Genomic DNA, 17,910 nt, shown 5'->3' with positions numbered 1-17,910 from the left:
TCCCGTGGTCTTGGCTTGTGGTGCAGTGCAGAAGTATCGCCAGGACAACTTTGTTCGCCATCGCAGGAACTGCCAGAAGTGCCAGGAATATAGTCCATGATACTGTTGGTGGAGTACAGGTGTTTCTCGAAAGGTGCAGGCTCAAGTTCAGAGCATGTGATGGACAAAGTAGACAGGTGGCTGCCAACACAACAAATATATCACTCTTCCTCTCTCTTCCTATTTCCCCCCTGTACCCCCTGTCCCCCCCCCCTCTCTTCCTCTCTTTATATATCTATCTGTTCCGGCGTATGTACTATCCATCCAAGAACACCATATTTGTAGTCCAGAATGATCAAAACCACCTCATACCGGGCTCGTGCAACTAAAGCTTGTGGCCACCCCGGACGAAAAAGCACCTATGAGCTGAATAATAGACGCATAACATCCCAGGCCACATGCGGCAAGTGTTCCCAAAAAGTAAATGAGATTCCACGTATGGAAGATCGGCCGTTTCATAAATCCCCGGCCGAGCCGCTTCCACCCCTGATCGATGCGACTATACGTACGAGACGCCTCGTCAAAGCTCTCGGAGTCGTTGACCATGGCATCCTCACGGATGAAATAACCCAAGGCGCCCCAGGCAGGCAAGATGTACGTGAACCCCAACCCGAACAGAGCGCCCACGAGACCTGAAATGGAGGCGAGTTGGGGAATGGCCGCCGCCAGAACGAAGCCTACGGTCCAGTAGATCGGGATTAAGCATGCCCACCAGATCTTCCCCATGGTCGATGTCAAAGGCGGGAAGCTCAGTGGCTCGAGGACTTCCACGTAGGCAATCTTCATCCCAACATTACTGTACAGTCCGGTGGCTATAAGACCAGCGACCATTCCCAGGACGTTTAGGCAAGTCTGCCACCCATATACCGATATTCCTTGCGCGATGGGGATAAAAGTGAATTGTCCTTGAAAGTGGTAGACCACCATGCCAAATATCAGGTAGACGGACGTGAGGAATGCCTGTGCACAGATCATCCCCTTCCAGAAGTCCATTGGGTGGCGCATTTCCGCCATGAAGGCCGGGAACAGCATCGCACCGCCGTATGCGAATACAGCTTGCATAGCTCCGTTTACAGATGCCACGAACCCTGAGCCACCCGTAGCGAGGCCATCGGGGGGTGTGCCGGCGAAGGTCTGGATTGGCCCCGGAATTCCAAAGTCTGGACCGAAAGACGCTGCCAATGCTCCGAAGTTGGGCGGGTAGTTTGCGACCAGGCCCATAACGATGAACATGCTCAGCAAGTTGATCCAAACCGAGAAGTTAGCCAGCCACGAAAACTTCTGCAGCGTCCGGATCTGGCCGACGACCATGCCGGCCAGGGCAAACACCAGCACGCAGACAATAAAGCATAGGCCGGGCCCGGTGCCGTTGACCTGGGAGATTTGGGATATCGCTTGGCCGTTGAGAAGGATGAGAAATGCGATGATCACAAGCAGCTGGACCGCCTGAATGACGTGGACGAAGTATCCGGACCAGGGACCAAAGCACCGGAAGAAGAGGTCGGCGTAGTTTCGAACTGGATATCTGTCGGAGTCGAGGCCGAGGAACATTTTCCACAGGATCCAGCCTGAACTGGTTTCCGTCAGCACATCGAAATATGGCAAATTCTGCGGTGACTGACTATGCGGACAGAATGCCGAAGGCAAAATACAGCGCGAAACCAGCGCCAAAGCCCGTTTGAGCAAAAGCCCAGCTAAGAATGTTGTCAGCGGCAATCTCATTCTCTTCATAGCGTTTGTGGGTACACTCACGGGGTGTTTGAAGGGCCCAAGATGTCTGTGGTTATGAGGTAGAAGACGCTGCCCCATCCAGCTGTGCGAAGCGCCCTGTTGGCGGTATGCAATTCATGGTTGCCAACAGGGGACGGAGGCGTCCCTGTATTAGAAGCTGTTCTCTGGATGTCCTTCTCCTCAACTCCTTGACTCGACCTTGTAATTTGTTGAGTGTTTCCGTTCGCATCCTTGTGGCCTTTGGGGGACGTTTGAAATCGGTCTAGCAAGAGCGACTTTATTGTCGTCGGCCCTCGTGCGCCTCTGTATGCTTCGTTCGCAAGTTTCTCCTCGGCACGGGTGATGGATGCGTAATAAAAGTACTCCTCAAAGCTCACTTTTAGCTCGAGTTGCTTCCCAGCAGAAAGGTAGGTGTGAGCTGTGTCTGAGATGGTAGCGGGAGCCTCGCTACCCTTGACATTCAAAGGGCCCCCTATTGTCGGAGTTGCCATGCTTGTCGAAAGGAATCTTGTGTTTGAGTTTGAAGAAAAACAGACCGTGGAACACGATAGGTGACGGCTCGATTAAATACTCTGAGAGGGTCGTTAGCCACGGTACTCATCAGCTAATCACTCCCTAGGCGAATGATCCGGCGCGGGAGCGCCACTTCAAAAGCTGATACTGCCTGCATTAGCAAGTAAGAAAATGAACGCGATAGGGTTCCTCGCACTCGATGCCAGTCTATACATCTGCAGTGCTACACAACTTATGCAAGCTGCACCTCCAGGAACAGGCTAACTCAGAGTAAGCAGACAGGGTGATCAAATTAAAGTCGGCCTATCTCTTGCTGTTCTAGTAGTTCAATGTTGTCATGGATCTTGGCCAGTCCCTGTGATACGGTTAGTAGTTCGTCAGAAATTAGCGCTTGTCTCTGATGTGTAGCCTTTACTTTTCCTCCAATTGGATGATTCCGTCTTGTTCGTTTGGATCTCTGTTCGAGCTGGGAGAGAAACGCGAGGCATAGTGGATCCACCCGGCAGACCAATTGGGTGGCGTATGCGTGTAAGTTGCGCTTACATAAGCAGGTTTCCCGGAACTGCCAACGTCGTTCTGAATAGTTACACTTCTATGCAAGCACAATGTATACACAATTTGCACTCATCATACCAGTCTAAGAAGATAGAAACGCATCCGAAATAGTTCTATTACAACCACTGGGGGCACCATGTACTTGATTATTCCGTATTCAGTAGACTGCCCCTTGAAAGATAAAAATTCAAGGTCTATCTAGGTATCGCGTCTTGTTGGCGATGAGGCTCGACGCGCCATGGTCCGAGCGTCCGTGTCTTCAGCCAAAGCCAAAGTCAAGGACCAGGGAAGCTTTGCCAACGGATGCACTTTTTTCGTTGACGCTTTTGAGCGAGGCTTAAACCTCTGTACCATCGTGAAACAGCGCTGAAGCATTTCTGCTCCGACACAACAACTCGAAGGACCCAAGCTTGAATCCCCCCTCCCACCTCACATCATGCCCAACACGGTCAATTCTGGTGCCGTGGATAGCCCGACTTAACAACTGCGGGTTCATCGAAGAAACGTGCAGTTGAGCCTGACGCAAGCGAGGGTTCATCTCCGACCAAAAAGTCCAAGGCAGCTACCACCAACCAAATCCCCGCGCAGTCCAGCTCATCTGTTCCACCCCACCTCACCACTTTCGCCTTCGAAGCTCCTAACAACGACAAAGTTGCGCAAACTGCCTCGATCTCCAGTACCGCGCCATCGAAGTTTGTTCCCCAATTTCGACCTGCTAACAGAATGGCACCCGAGTCGACCGATGAGGTAGGCGAGAGTTCTGGCGTCAACGACCAGGTCGCGGCGCAGGGCCCAAGCCAGCCTTCTACCTTCAAAGACACACTTGCTCTTGCCCAGGAGCAGTCCGCTGTCTGGCAGTATGTCAAGAACCTGCTAGACGGTACCAAGTTCAACTGCAAGAGCGAACTTGAGCAGCAAGCCTACTTGCAGATCCTGAGCCTGCCAAAGCGAAATGACCTCGACGACAAAATCATGTGGGAGGCTGACAAACACCAGCGTCGCTACCACGTCATCATGGGCGCCATCTTGCAGGTGGTTGGTGTGGAGGGCCACTGCAGTGCCTGTCCAGTCAAAGCCAATTCTGAACACAAGCAACAGACTTGCATCGGACTTCCTCCAACTGCGACCGGTCCAGAGTACGAGGATCTTCAGAGCTATGTCGCGTCGCGATGCTGCAACTGCATTCGATCGACTTACGCGCCGCACACGTGCTCTTTCAAGGCTGGCCACCCCAGTGACGATCAACAAATCTCCAGTGCAGCGGCCGCCGTAGTCAAGAACAATTGCTCTGCCTCAGCGGAGATCTCCCAGCCTCAGACCCGAGCTTCCGTGATCCTTGCCGCAGCTAACGAAGCACTCCGAACCCATTTCAAAACATCTCCAAGCGCGAGCCCTAAAACAGGCAAGGAGAACGCGAGCTTGGAAGCCGCCTCAAAGATCCTCGCTGAGATTTGTTCTATCGGATTCGACGCCAGCAATCAGCTTCCTCAGAATGAATTAGCAGACTTTCTCAATTGGATGACCTCGATGTTCTCGTTCTCGCCTTCGTCGCCAGACTTGGAGAAGCAGGCCATCGCTCTCCGCGCGCGCATTCTGGAGCTGCCTCCGAACATTCAGACCATCGTACGGCAGAGAGTTGTTGACATGCTCCCCGGAGCAATGGGCAGACCGGCGTGAATTCTGTGTTCCTCATTTGGCGGTGCCTCGCATCAGCTGTGAGGGAGAGGGAAGCGCTCGAGTCGACTTGAAGATTGTTGTTGGTGGCGGTGGACTTTCGGGGTCGATGCGAGCGAATGCTTGCAGATGTCGTACTCCAAACAACAAAATCGGTGTGAAGGGCTGGAAATCGTGGAATGCCAGGCCCGTTGATGTGGTGGCAAATATCAGACGGGGGTCATGTGTCCGTGACGCTGGTTTCTTGTCTCTCAAGCCATTTCTCTTGGCTAACATGGGAGCCAGACGACGCTCTTGTATTGTCATGTTGGTTGTGGACGGAGGTACTGGTTCCGACGTCTGCGCTCGTTTGTGTGCCAAAAGCTCGTTCCAGAGTGGAATCCCATTCCCTCTGCAAGTCAGTCACCAGTTGAAATTCGGTATTCAGCCTTCTGGAGCGGTTTGCAAACTCGAGGAGACGATTCAAAATGGTGATTTCACATTCTGGTCTCCAGTTAATCAGGCGGTACCGAGGCGGTATCGACGCATTTATTGAATGTTTTCGCGGGCGAATTGGTTTAAGCTGTGCGTCTGGAAGGGAAAAGGACTCACGAAGCTTTACGCTGTACACAAAAATCTTGTAGCCCAGCTGGATAAAATAGAACCCAGCATGCTGTTTGTGCAATGTCAGCTGGTATTCGTGGCTGGCTGAGAGATCATTGGAAACTGGAACAGTTTCTGTCAAATGAAAAATACCTCTAGTACAACAATTGTGACGTCCAGGAACAGCACAATGATGTTTACAATGATTAATTGCGTGAGAATGCTCTTCACAACTCGCAGCGACGTTGTCACCCTCGGAGTCGCATAGCGACGGATTGTAGGTTCCTCCTCAACGACCTTCGGCTTTGAATAACGGCCAAGCAAGTCACGAGACTTCCACAGATAGAGTCCAGATATTATCGTCTCCTGGGTGAAAAAAACCGTGATATTGATTCTCTCAAAAACACTGCAGCCGGCGTCAACTAGTGCGCGATCCCTATTCCGTCTCAAACGTGACACTGACCTGTAGGCCGTTGTGAAAGGCACCGATTTTGGGGGTTGCAAACGTGTCCCAACAGTGAGAACCGTGCCGGTGACGTGAATCGTGACAGCGTTGATGATGATCATCCACAACACCAGACGCAGAACCCTTCTTGTAATGGCCAGGAGGTGTAGACGCGAGTATAGTACGACTGACTGTCCGGTGACCATGAAGACCCATCCAATACACGAGAGGACCCCATTAATCATACCACTGACAGTAGGTGCTGCAATGCTGATGATCTGTGAAGTCGAGCAGATAAGAATCCCGATGGTTGACAGTATCATCGCCCAAAAGTACAACGTCCACAGCCGCTTGAACGTCATGAAAATCATCGGGAACATGCCCACAGCGTTCCATATCGCGGCTCCGAGGAAGCATGCGACTAGGAATCGCTCTCCGGAGGACATTTGTCGCGTATCCACGATGTTGTTGGTGTCCACGCGCCTTAAGAGCGACTCCATTGATGGTGACGGCCCCATCGCTGCCAGGGCTGGCGTGAGAGACAAGAGCCTAGTGGCACGGTTTACAGGTAGAAAACAGGACCGAGTCGCAAGAGGAACGTCCGGAGCTTCTGTTGCAGGCTTTAGAGGTTCTAGGGCTTCTATCACCCATGCGTGCCCGTAACCCTCCAATGGGAGGGTCCCGGCCAACTCGCGGTAACAAAAGTTAAATCCATAAACTCTGCCCAGCGGCAAATCACACCTTAGGAAACGTCCGGCGTGCCATGGATGGCCCCGCACGAGCGCTGGATTTGATCATCTTGAGGTGCAGCCTGACTCGGATTGTCTGAAGTTGGACGCATCAAGATCAATGACGGGGTTACATCCGATCGATGTGCGCAAGCAGACCGCCCTTAGAAAATCGAGCGAGGCGTGAAACAACCTACGGTTGTGCAACCAGGGACTGCAGAAACAAGTGCGGAACCTCCCGAGCTGAATCGATCATGTGCCCTTGTAACGGGAATGCGATTGTATACTTTCAGACCTGCTATGTACGAATGGCTGGCCTAGAAGCTGAACTGACGATGATACCTCCTAAGGGGGAACCATCGCCAGTCGTGCTATATATACATGTTACATAGGCTCAAACTCTCAGAAGTTGTTGAACCACCGGACGGCCTGCAGGAAAGCCGACTCCTTCGCAAACTTTTGCACCGGATCCGAGACGTTGGCGCGAACACCAAAGCCGTGCTGCACACCGCTGTACAGATTAACCTGGTAAGGCGAGCTGATGTTGAGCAGCAGAGCCTCGAGCTCGGCTCGCAGAGACGCAGGCAAAAGGCTGTCCTGATCTGTGGCATGATGTCAGCTTGACATATTGATCATCATCAGATTATGCACGCTTCCCGCACACCTGGGCGGGACACGCGTAGTCCGCACGAGTCATCCGCAGCATCACCTTGGAAAGCTACCTGGCGGACAGACACGGCCGTAAACCCTTGGCAAGGTATAACTAAGGAATAAGCTTACCGGCAGTAGCCACCGATGTGGCCGCCCCAATCGCGCTGACCTCGGCATCCTCCCAGGCACTCGGGTGCGCCGCAAACGCCACATCCGCCTTCAACGTCCTGGCCGGGTCGACGAACCGGAACGAATACCGCCCGCCGAAACAGTAGCCCGTCACCGCGAGCTTGGTAACATTCAGCGTGTTGCGCAAATAGGTAACTGCAGACGTATCAGTGGATCGCGCTCTTCCGAGACGGTTCATTTACCACGAAGATATAACCACTGCTAGCGGGATGTCTCTGTCTTTCTCAGTAGACCGGCGTGTGGCGCGATACATGTTGACCCGGAAACATGATCAAGATGATAGCAGAAGCTAATAAAGTTCATGCAGGGTAAACTCACTGGCACCCTCGATGATTGGGTCCGTAACATTTGGGCCATGCTGCAGCATCTGGAGTTAGCTATCAAAGCACCAAAGAAGATTTTACGGTAATCGGGAAGAACTAACGGCGGCAAGGAAGGCAGTAGTATTAAATGTTGGGTCATTCAAGTCCGATGGCGCAGGATTTCCCTGGAACAAGTCAGGAGCGACGGTGAGATAACCGGCGCGGGCGAACGAGTCCGCGAGACTGAGGCATCTAGGTAAGCATGCTGTGGAGGAGGCCGAGGAAAGAAGCTCTCGCCTGGCTTACAGTCTGTTCTCGGTCAGGTTGATTCCAAACACATCGGTCAGGTACAGAACCGCAGCACCGCCGGTGTCTGGTGCGTCAGCCCCTGGCTTGGTGATATAGAATGTCGCTGCAGTTCCACAGGTCAGCCGTTTGTTTTCAAGACCTCATATACAAGCCACACTGACTTCCATCGACGACTTCCTCAGTGCCAACGGACTCTCCAGTATGCGCAATGATGGACGTATCGCCACCGACAGGACAATCCGAGGCGCTGGCAAGGGAAGCCGAGGCCAAGAGCGGGGCCAACAAGAGGAATTTGGTCAACATCGTGGGCGATACTGCGAAGTTGCTACAGATCTAGGTGGCTGGGAGTGTGGTCAAGAGATAGCACCGCGGTAAGGCAAATCGATTGTTGACGTTCTTATACCACACCTAGGTAGTTCCTGAGAAGGGGCAGTCACCACAGTTAAGATACGCCATTCTTGTCCTATATGTCTCCATTCAGACCGGAGTTACGTCTTTGAAGTCGAAATTGCTACCCATCCTTGTCTTGGTGCCAAGGTAATCTCCGCCCTGGCTATCGGTGCTTTGTACCGAGCTGGGGAGGTGGTTCGTGCGATGGTCCATTAAAGTTTTGATAGCCGCTAAAACGATGTGTCATTGCATCATCGAACACGGCAAATTAATTAGTAATTGAGCCGTTGCAACTTCATTATTGTCAGGGGTAGTGCCTAAGAAACCGAGCACTCGGAGATAACAACTCGACCCGACGTCGGGAGCTGCGGATTGCTTTCTGGTGACATTTGGCCACCAATCACCACGCCGAATCATGTATTATGTGTGCCGCACATCGCGGAGAGCAGTGTAAGCACAACCTGCATAACTACCCACCTCTATCCCCTTCGCCCTCCTAAGTCAGCTTTTCGCAGTGGACGAGCTGGACGAGCTGGACGAGACACGTCCAGACCGGAGTTGCCAGCGGATATATGATTACAGCCGGCGGCCACGATCGCTTACGACTTCTGTCAACGCTCAAAATACATTCACCGCCCCACCAGCGCAGTGTTCAGATTATGTCCGAGAGTGTGAAGGTCGACTCTTGAATTTCAGGTGAGGAGGTCAAAATAACAAGGTCACGGAGCCGAATAAGGGTTATAACAAGTGGTGGAAGACGAGTCCACAACCTACACCGCCATTCCAAAACCACGCAGTCATCGCATCACATCATAACGGCCGCATTCGATGTTCTGGTATATCAGTACGTCGAGGAGAGAGTGGCACTCAGCAAGTGTACTCAAGGTCCAAATGCACCAACGGTATCCCATCAAAACCAGCTGGGACCACATAAGAAACGTTGTAATAGAAATGGTCCTCCAGCGTACTGGTTGACGCTGTAACAGGTAACGCTTCCAAGCCTGGAGCAGATACGTCAACACTCAAGCATGGTAGGTCCTCCAGCCCCGTGATCTTTTTCCCGCTCAGCACCCAGCCCGGTGGGATGCCAGATACAGCAAATGTGAAAATATCGGTGCCATCCTGCGTTGTGTTGGGATACGAAACTGTCAACATCTTGGGACCGGCTACAGCGTCAACCGTCGAAGCAGTCGGGTACAGCGAGAAGAAGCCGACATATGGGGAAGGTGTCTTCTCCGGATCCGAAGCCCAGTGCACAATTGCTGGAACGAATTGTTCGCCGCGGTTGGTCGTTTCTGTCTGGGATACACCACCAACCATGACCTCCGCCGACAACCAGGATGTAGCAACTCGAACTACGTCCGTGTCAAGAGACTCCCGGATAGTCTTATTGAGAAGACGCTCCCCTTGCCATTTTCCTGTGGCCTTCAGTGCGTCCACGGTATCCTCTGGGATGTATTTCAGTGCAGTGTCCGAGACAAGTGCAATGGCAGCTCCCTGGATCACGTCGTAGAGCAAATCAGCCTCTCCCAGTAACGGTTGGCCCCCATACTCATGTCCGAACATGCTCCACCACCACAATGACAGGACAGAAGAATGGGCGGTCATGTCGCGGGTGTATGCGCGGTCGTAAGGGCCCACCATATTGCGCAACAGGGGATTGTAGTGGTCTGCGATATCTTTCCACAGCTCAGTGAGAATGTACTCAGAGTTCGTGGTCATGGTCGCGTTCTTCGGCCCGTAGGCAATATTGGCTGCTAAGGCCCAGGTGTCCATGCCATAGTAAGTCGGTGCGTTGTACTCGCCCAGAGTATTGTAGCCGTCTGACTTGAACAGCTCGAGCAGTGAGTCGCCTTGCTCATTGGCGAAGTCGATGAATGTTGAGTTATTCCGGCGGGCTCCGATCCACCCTACAACCAAAGCGCGCATAAGTGCAGGATTTGAGTAGCCCAGTGTCAGGTTGTCGTCCAGGGGATAGGTGCCATTGCGCCGCATGGCACCCACCGCAGCCTTCTCGAGAGACTCCTCGATTTGGGTGATGAGCTCATTGCCAAGCAGGTCTGAGTAAAGCTCCACGATTTGGATGAGCTGTGATCTGTTGAATATGAGTAGTTGCTCACGTGAAATTGGGAAAAGTGCAATGGCTGTGAGTGCTGACTTGCCCAACGAATTCCCTCCAGTTCGGATCATAAGTTGTCTGCATTGTGTTTTAGTTGATTGCGACGAACCAAAATTTGTAAAGGAAATGTCGCTTACATATATTTTGGGTGGCCAGTAGGTGGAATTTTCCGTGGGCTCAGGCGCGTCAAGTGACACTTTGTAAGTCCCGTACCAGGCTGAGTCAAACTCTGAAGTCATTTGGGCTCGAAGGCTGGAGGATTGTGAGTTAGCTCGCTTCCATTAATGTTAACGAAATGGAAAAACTAACACATTCTCGATGGCAGCTCTAGCGTTGTCAACGTCATTGCCCTGGTGCCTGTGCAGCAACCCAGCACAATACCATGCTGTGAACCTCGTGCTGAATTCGCCCTTCTCTTGATACCAGATGAACTTATAATAGTCATCAAACCTTAAATCTGAGACTTGCATCGAATAGTCAAATAAGCTTTGAGCGGTTATGGATTTGCTCGTTAGCCTTGATCCACTTAGCGTACCCGGCCGAGAGGTAACGCGTCTGAGCAAGGCTCTTACTTGTAGACATAGACTCGGTCGAGTTTCCAAGCACTCCCTCAAGAGCAGCTGATCCAAGCCTTGCATAGGAGAGCAAGGCAACGAGGGCAGGGCCCAGGCCACTCTTGCTTTGGCACAGCCAATGCATGGTGATTGGAAGGTCACGGAACGCCTGGGCAGAAGGGTGGGAGAGGTTGACGTGCCATTGGACACAACGTGAGAGAAACAAGAAGGGCTTTTATACGCATTCTTTCCCAAAGGATCCAAGAGACCCCTGGTGGGATGCGTGCCTAGTCCAGAAACAGGAAGCCAAGTCCATGATCGCGTCGGTCGTCGTCAGTCCTATTCTGCTTGTCAACACGCTATCACGCACATTCGTGGTCACACGGCGCGCCAACAGTTCACAATGGCAGGTTGTGATGTTCATCCGCCAATAGGGAAGTTGGCAGCAGCGAGATCCAGTGAAAAAGAGCCACAGTCAGTGGGTTCAAATCGGCTAGTCTAGCTACATATAGGAATTGGCGCTGCGGAGAAGCCTGCTTGAGAGGGGCTACTTTACGCATGGCAGGTCTTCGGCCGGGAATAAGATCATCTCAAGGGGAAATTAACGCGGGTGGCTTAAACCTGGAGAGGAAAGGTGACTTCCTTTAATTAGTCTAACATCATGATGTATGGGCTAGAACTCAGAGTCAACATTGCTGTGAAACGCCTTGCCCACCGAGGCTCCCCCTGCCTCTCGAAAAGGATCACGCCCTGACTATGCCACTTTGACAACTTTTGCTTCTGGGTTCGAAGTGTTGGCACGCATGCAGCTGAGGTTGAAGCCGGATGATAAGTCACACTTGCAAAACCTCAATCTCAGATAAACCGAGCCTCAGGGTAACCGGCACAGTGCGCGATAGCTAGTTTGTCAGCCATGAAAGTAAGTATGATCACTTTACTAGAGCAGATGCATTTCGACCGGGAATCCTGCCCAGGTGAATCCTGTTTTGAAAATCGGTTCTCAAGACGACCTCACTACTTTTGGGCCTAGGATTAACACCACAATTCACAACGAAGCTCCATTGAGTCTCCACCTGAGCCAGAAAACAAATCTACTTTGAAAATAAACTATTCAGGTTGCTGTGAGCTCCTACTTCCGGCGGCCGAACTCGGTGGTTAGCAGTACCTTCAATCCTCCGGGGATCTTATGCTCGTGGAATTTGGCGTAACATTCAGAGACATTCTCAAAATCATCTGTTCACAATTTAGTATTCGAAACAAGCTAGACCATCCATGCACAGGTTCATGCGAGGGGCCTTACCTTCATGTGTGAACATCCAAGACGGGTCGTACTTCCCTTGAACGACCAAGTCCAACAGATACGGATGGTACCTCTGAGCCATCAACTGTCCGCCACGGAGGGTGATGGTTTTCTCCATCAGCATGCCGATAGGAAATGAGTGAGTCTCGAAGAAGAAGTCGCCAATCAGAGCCACGTTTCCACACTTTCTCGTAGCCTTGATTACCTCCGCAATAGTATCACCGCTGTCTCTCTCAAGCATGGTATCTCGCAGGAACCTGTGCTTGGCGCTCGCTGCGCTTCTGAAACCGCTTGCCTCGATACCGCGATCCAGACCACCGGGCTGAACCGACAAGATATAGTCCGCAACATCCTTGTGCTTGTTGACGTCGACTGGCTCCAATCCGAAGTTTTCGGCTAGCTCGAGTCTCTGCGGGTCAACGTCCACGATATACACCCTCTTCGCGCCCCTTATATCCTTAGCGAGCCGAGCTATTGACAGACCAATGGGACCAGCACCCCATACGCCGACAATATCGCCCTCGCCGACCTCGGCCAGCTCGCAACCATGCCATGCAGTCGTCGTCACGTCCGCGAGGCCGACCAGTTTCTTCGCGTCAATATCGTAGGGCGCCTTGACGCACACGAGGTCCGCGTTCGGCACACGGCAGTACTCGGCCTGATCGCCGGGATAACCACCAGTTAGATGTGAGTACCCGAAGATACCAGCAAGTCGGTGCCCATACATCCCCTCCATCTCCTTGCTTGGGTTCGTTTTGTCGCACAGGGAGAATTCCTTCCTCTTGCAGTACTCGCAGTCGCCGCATGCTATCACCGGAAGGATGATAACGCGGTCTCCTGGGGACAGGCCCTTGACTTCTGGGCCAACCTCGTCGATAATCCCGATGGCCTCGTGGCCCATGATGTCGCCCTTCTGCATGGCCGCGTTCAGATCGCCTGCATACATATGCAAGTCCGACCCGCAAATGGTGCAGTGCGTGATCCGCACGATTGCATCCGCCGGCGCGGTAATCCCAGGGCGAGGCACAGTGCCTAGGGTAATGGATTTCTTGCCGGTCCATTGGGCGGCTTTCATCTGCTTGCCGCTGGGATGCGGCTCGTAGCCAGTCGTTGCGACCTTGCTGTGGACAATTAGTGGTGGGAACATCGCTTTTATTGCAAGATATTGCCATACCCTGAAGAAACTTCTGTCATGATGGATATGACTCGTGGTGTGAATGTTGAATGTGTTTTATTTTGGTATCCGGTCGATCTGATAGAACTTGAGCAATATGGAAAACAACTTTTTTTATTATTTTTATTTCCCAGCTCCCTAGTTACAATTTTGTATTATATAGGCAAGTCCCGTGGTATACGTCTCAATCATGTAAGACATCTTTTGAGCAACAGGTTTTGACCTTTTGTATCATGTTTCTGATTTATGTTCATCATTATCGGCCCATTTCGGTCAGCTCGGCCTTTGCCTTCATTCTTATATCATGGGTCTTGGCACGAATTGTGGTGGGCCTGACTTACTTCAAACCGGATTTCTACATTTAGATGGTGATGAGTGTCGCTATCCCCACAAAAGACGAGGCCGGAATTGTAGGTAGTCAGATTCTGACCTCTTTTCTCTCTCTTCCACTACGAGATGACTTAGTTCCAGAGCTGCAGCCTGGAGAGGAACGTGGAGATTAACATGTAATGATTTACAGGCGGTGGTCCTCTTTGACGTATTTCCCCACAACATGCTACAGTCGAATACATACAGCAGGAAGATGTTAGACCCAACGCAACAGATTAGAAAACTTCCTGATCCTTTGACTGATCGAAGAGCGGTTTTGATCGGTTGGATTGGATTGAATATTCTGCCGTGACACAGTACTGAAAAGAATCCACACCACACCTGAGTGGACTCCGATGATCAACCGGTGACGATCTTATGGGATCAAGGCCACTTTTGATAATCAGGAAAATACGCATCGTGTATCCTCTCAGCATACTCAAGCAATACCGGATACTGCTTGACAATGCTCTGTGACTCAGGACCACTGTGCCCACAGTGTTAGTTCAGGGAAAGAATCACGAAACTAAAAGGAAAGGGGAAGCCTGACGCTGTGCATAGTAATACAGAAACAATAAACCCAAAAATGACCGTGTCAACTTCCGTCGGCTCATCGCCTCCTAGAAACCAAAAAGGCCGTGCTTTCGGGCTCGAAGTTCCGGTTGATCCGGCAGTCTGTGACGATCGGACAGCAGCCAGCACGCCGTTGATGCTGTCCCAGATCTCGCATTTCGATGCGCGGATCTCCTCGTCCGTCAGTCGCAGTGTCCCCTGACCGTACAGCATGGCATTGTGCTTGCGGTACACGAGCTGGCCGACGAGCACGCGCATGGGCCACGGTATCGGCGACAGTGCATAGTCGCGCATGGTATAGTAGTGGTCCATCCATCTTTCTTTTGTCTGGGGAAAGCAAATCAGTCTAGAATAAGCCGGCCTGGCCGCACAGTGGCAGTCCGCGAACGCACGTGGTAGAAATACAGCTTCTCCTCCAGCAATGCTCTGGTGGCCAAGTCTCGCGCGCGATCCTCGGCGGAGAGTTTCCTATTCAGGTCAGGTAAAACCCCTTCCTCGACGAAGTGCTTCGCAATGAGGCCCGAGTCTCCCATCTGCACCAAGCCATCGCCATTCGATGGCTGGTACTCCACATACGGGATCTTCCCCTTTGGTGCGGCTCTCGGACTGCCGGCATCAACTTTGTAGGCCACGCCGGCGAATCGGAGCCGGGCTTCAAGTTTGACGACGAACGGTGACCAGACGTATTCCCCCTGGCCGACCCAGCCCCTATAGACCTTGAGGTCGGTGACTGATACCATGGTCTCCGAATTCTGGCCAGATTTAAAAGATGCAGATTATTTCTGGTCTTGTAGGTGTCTGGGCAGCTATTCCCAAGATACACAACCGCAAGTAAACTTGAAAAGCTGCGAAGAGTAACATAGCCCAATAGCTTAGCAAAAGTCTCAACACGAAGGTCATTGCCCATGACTTTATGCAAATGCTGGGACCAGAAGGATTCCAGCGTGCTGAGCCCAGTCCGCCAGGCTGCCGTTGCGGCTGGAGTGTCCGAGAACACCGAATCATGCCGGCTCCCGTCATCCCCCAACGTGGCGGATCGCGACGTTGCGCCCCCAAACCGGCCGCTAAATTGGGAACGAGCGAGCGAGCAAGCGGCGAAACGCGACGCGAGGTCACATGTCAAAAACTCTAATTAGAAACCACCATCATTGCCTAGTCAGTGCATCAGCATAGCTGCACATGCATCCTCTTTGTGCAAGCTTCAGAGAATGCGCCAGAGCTCACATTTGGTGGAATGTGTTTGCAGCTGTCGATCGACTGATAACGGATTCTCGGGAGCGCAGGAAGGCACAGACAGAACAATGGATGCATTGAGTCGTTTGAAAATGCTTTCATTAAATTTCATAAATATTTACGTACAAATCATTAGACATAACGCTCATCTACAATATTAGACGTGCCTAAATCAATCATTGAATCCAGTCGTCCGAGCTGCGACCTCCCTCCACTGCCTCCTCTTAGCTAACAAGCGCCTCGGGCACTCAGAATCTGGTCGCTGCTCATTACGACTGGCGGCTCCCTTGGCTCTGCCTTTCCCGATGCGAAGCGGCAATGTCATGTTTGTAATGGTCCATAACAGAGCCGTCGACATTCTCCTCAAAGGCATCGATCTTCGCGGACGCGAACTTGCGCGCTGACACGCCTTGCTCAAAGAGCATGTCCAGCTCGGCGAACGTACGGCCGGTGGGCTCGGGCACACGGAAGTATGTGTAGACGATGCAGCAGAAGCAGATGCCGCCCTGCGGAATTGTGTTAGTAAACGTGAACTTTCAAGAGGGGGAGCGTAGAGGGGTGAGAAAGAGGGGCTTGTGCTTACCCAGAAGAACCCAGCAAAGTTGCTCCAGTTCCAGGCGCTGGGGTTGAGCATGTAAGGCGTGAGCACACTGCAGACGATGCCGACGATGATGTACAGCACACGTCCCAGCACGACGGTCTTGATCTGCAGGCGGCGCGAGGACATCTCGGCGACGAGCGAGTAGCAGACCGTTCCGACGGTGAGCTGGTAGCACAGTGCCCAGCCGAGCATGATGGATCCGGTAGCAATCGAGGCCTCGTTCTTGTGGGCGGCTGGTACGAGACCAAGGAAGCCGAGGACGAAGAGCATGATGCAGAGGCCGCAAAGCCCGTAAAGGTACAGGGATCGTCGACCAATGCCGAGGGTCATGAGGCCCCATGCACCAAACACGCCGACCATGTTCATGCCGTACTGGCCCAGGGCAAAGCCATAGGCCGAGGTGTCACTCAGACCGGCTGATTCGAGGAAGTATGTGGAGTAATTGGAGAAGGAGTTGCCCGAAAGATTCTGGATGGCCCAGACCATGCACACGATCTCGGTACGGCGCAGGTCGTGGCCCTTGAAGCAGTCGAGATAGCTCGCGCCAGATGTTGTCTTCTCTTCGAGGGCGGTGGTGTGTACCATCATCGCAACGGTTTCGTCAGCGTCGAAGTCGCTCTCGTGCGACCGGCTCGTAAGTCGCAGTAGTGATTTCTTGGCCTCCTCGGTGCGGCCTTTGCGGACGAGCCACCAGGGGGATTCGGGCGCGAAGAAGATGCCAATGGCCAACGGGACGGGCCACATCCACTGCAGAGCGTAAGGAATGCGGTAGGCCCACTCGTCATCGCGCTTCAGCATGGCCATGATGACGCCGATGCCGATCTCCTGGCCGAGGCCCCAGCAAAAGTTGACGTAGGTCGTCAGGTATCCTCGCATGGCAACGGGGCAGACCTCGGAGGCGTAGGTGACGGTCAAGGTCTGGAAGACACCCCATGGGATTCCGCAGAGAATTTCGGCAGCCAGAAGGGTCTGCACGTTCTGGGCAGTGAAGAACAGGGCGGTCCAGCAGCAGATCAGGCCCAGGCAGGCGATGACGGTCCACCTGTACCCGAAGCGTTCCGAGACAAAACCGTTGATGAGCAAGCCGATCAGCTCGCCGACGTTGGCGCCATTGGACAGGCCGGCTTGCCATGCCGCAGGGACCTGATAGGTGCCGTCTGCGAGCTGGATGCCGTACTTGCGGTTGAACTGGTTGAAAGCGTAGAAGTTGTTGATGAGGCAAACGTCGTAGCCCTCCATGACGATGCAGGTTGAGATGAGCATACTCCAGAGGATGGCCTTGGGGTACAGCTTGATGCCCTGCAGCAGGGTCATCTTCTGCTCCTTTTCGGTCGCGGACTTTGCGAAGTCGAGGATCTTGTCCATCTTGGCGTCGTAGACGTCGCCGTTCTTCTCGGAGTCATAGTCACGACCAGACTGAGGCGCGGCAGCCTCGGACGCGATGATGTCCCCTTCTGTCTTGGACATTTTGTCGATTGTGTCCTCGCAGGAAAGACTGAGATCGGCGGGCTGGCGATGATGGACGCGTTGACCGTGTTGTCGTGCGTGTCCTGTCTGTCCTGTCGTGATGCTTGGGCGGAAGTCCAGGCCAGACAAGCAGAGATTGATAAGGCGAGATGCGGGCGGTGAGGGTTGAAGGGCTTTAGCTCCAGGCCGCGTGCTAAGAGGCGCGAAGAGTGGAAACCGCTTTTCTGCCCGTGGACTGATTTGCGAATTAGGACTGAGTCGCCCAGTCACGATTGAAGGTGTCGAGCAGCAACTCCCCAACAGAGGTGTTTTGAAGGTGGGAGGAGCGTCCTCTTATCGTCGCGTCAAACACATCAAGAACCCCCAGCCCTCGTCGTTTGAGTTCTAGAATAATCTCGCCCTGGTCGAAGCG

At 52.8% G+C, this 17,910-nt stretch overlaps 8 protein-coding genes across 8 annotated transcripts; 1 reads left to right on the top strand and 7 right to left on the bottom strand.

The window, feature by feature from the left end:
• Positions 1-345: 345 nt before the first annotated feature.
• On the bottom strand, positions 346-2,261 carry J7T55_004536 (uncharacterized protein; the record flags this gene model as incomplete). Its single annotated transcript, XM_053130237.1, has 3 exons — positions 346-1,612; positions 1,662-1,733; positions 1,792-2,261. The coding sequence occupies 3 exons, from the start codon at positions 2,259-2,261 to the stop codon at positions 346-348; spliced, it is 1,809 nt and encodes a 602-aa protein (XP_052991465.1).
• Positions 2,262-3,274: 1,013 nt separating this feature from the next.
• J7T55_004535 (uncharacterized protein) lies at positions 3,275-4,515 on the top strand (the record flags this gene model as incomplete). The annotated part of the gene is made up of 2 exons (XM_053130236.1): positions 3,275-3,286; positions 3,340-4,515. The coding sequence occupies 2 exons, from the start codon at positions 3,275-3,277 to the stop codon at positions 4,513-4,515; spliced, it is 1,188 nt and encodes a 395-aa protein (XP_052991464.1).
• A 12-nt stretch (positions 4,516-4,527) lies between these two features.
• On the bottom strand, positions 4,528-6,057 carry J7T55_004534 (uncharacterized protein; the record flags this gene model as incomplete). Its single annotated transcript, XM_053130234.1, has 4 exons — positions 4,528-4,901; positions 5,104-5,164; positions 5,248-5,500; positions 5,558-6,057. The coding sequence occupies 4 exons, from the start codon at positions 6,055-6,057 to the stop codon at positions 4,528-4,530; spliced, it is 1,188 nt and encodes a 395-aa protein (XP_052991463.1).
• Positions 6,058-6,669: 612 nt separating this feature from the next.
• J7T55_004533 (uncharacterized protein) lies at positions 6,670-8,021 on the bottom strand (the record flags this gene model as incomplete). The annotated part of the gene is made up of 6 exons (XM_053130233.1): positions 6,670-6,869; positions 7,048-7,242; positions 7,426-7,465; positions 7,532-7,652; positions 7,716-7,821; positions 7,880-8,021. 6 exons carry the CDS (start codon positions 8,019-8,021, stop codon positions 6,670-6,672), a joined length of 804 nt encoding a protein of 267 aa, XP_052991462.1.
• A 954-nt stretch (positions 8,022-8,975) lies between these two features.
• J7T55_004532 (uncharacterized protein) lies at positions 8,976-10,926 on the bottom strand (the record flags this gene model as incomplete). The annotated part of the gene is made up of 4 exons (XM_053130232.1): positions 8,976-10,196; positions 10,365-10,479; positions 10,537-10,584; positions 10,763-10,926. 4 exons carry the CDS (start codon positions 10,924-10,926, stop codon positions 8,976-8,978), a joined length of 1,548 nt encoding a protein of 515 aa, XP_052991461.1.
• A 984-nt stretch (positions 10,927-11,910) lies between these two features.
• J7T55_004531 (uncharacterized protein) lies at positions 11,911-13,275 on the bottom strand (the record flags this gene model as incomplete). Its single annotated transcript, XM_053130231.1, has 3 exons — positions 11,911-12,014; positions 12,082-13,202; positions 13,256-13,275. 3 exons carry the CDS (start codon positions 13,273-13,275, stop codon positions 11,911-11,913), a joined length of 1,245 nt encoding a protein of 414 aa, XP_052991460.1.
• Positions 13,276-14,008: 733 nt separating this feature from the next.
• Positions 14,009-14,937, bottom strand: J7T55_004530 (uncharacterized protein; the record flags this gene model as incomplete). The annotated part of the gene is made up of 3 exons (XM_053130230.1): positions 14,009-14,111; positions 14,205-14,524; positions 14,590-14,937. 3 exons carry the CDS (start codon positions 14,935-14,937, stop codon positions 14,009-14,011), a joined length of 771 nt encoding a protein of 256 aa, XP_052991459.1.
• Positions 14,938-15,699: 762 nt separating this feature from the next.
• J7T55_004529 (maltose permease mal61) lies at positions 15,700-17,498 on the bottom strand (the record flags this gene model as incomplete). The annotated part of the gene is made up of 2 exons (XM_053130229.1): positions 15,700-15,936; positions 16,014-17,498. 2 exons carry the CDS (start codon positions 17,496-17,498, stop codon positions 15,700-15,702), a joined length of 1,722 nt encoding a protein of 573 aa, XP_052991458.1.
• Positions 17,499-17,910: the final 412 nt, after the last annotated feature.

The sequence above is a fragment of the Diaporthe amygdali genome (assembly GCF_026229845.1).
Source record: "Diaporthe amygdali strain CAA958 chromosome Unknown NODE_22_length_803717_cov_65_427750, whole genome shotgun sequence".
NCBI lineage: Eukaryota > Fungi > Ascomycota > Sordariomycetes > Diaporthales > Diaporthaceae > Diaporthe > Diaporthe amygdali.
This window is presented reverse-complemented; position numbering and strand designations above follow the sequence as displayed.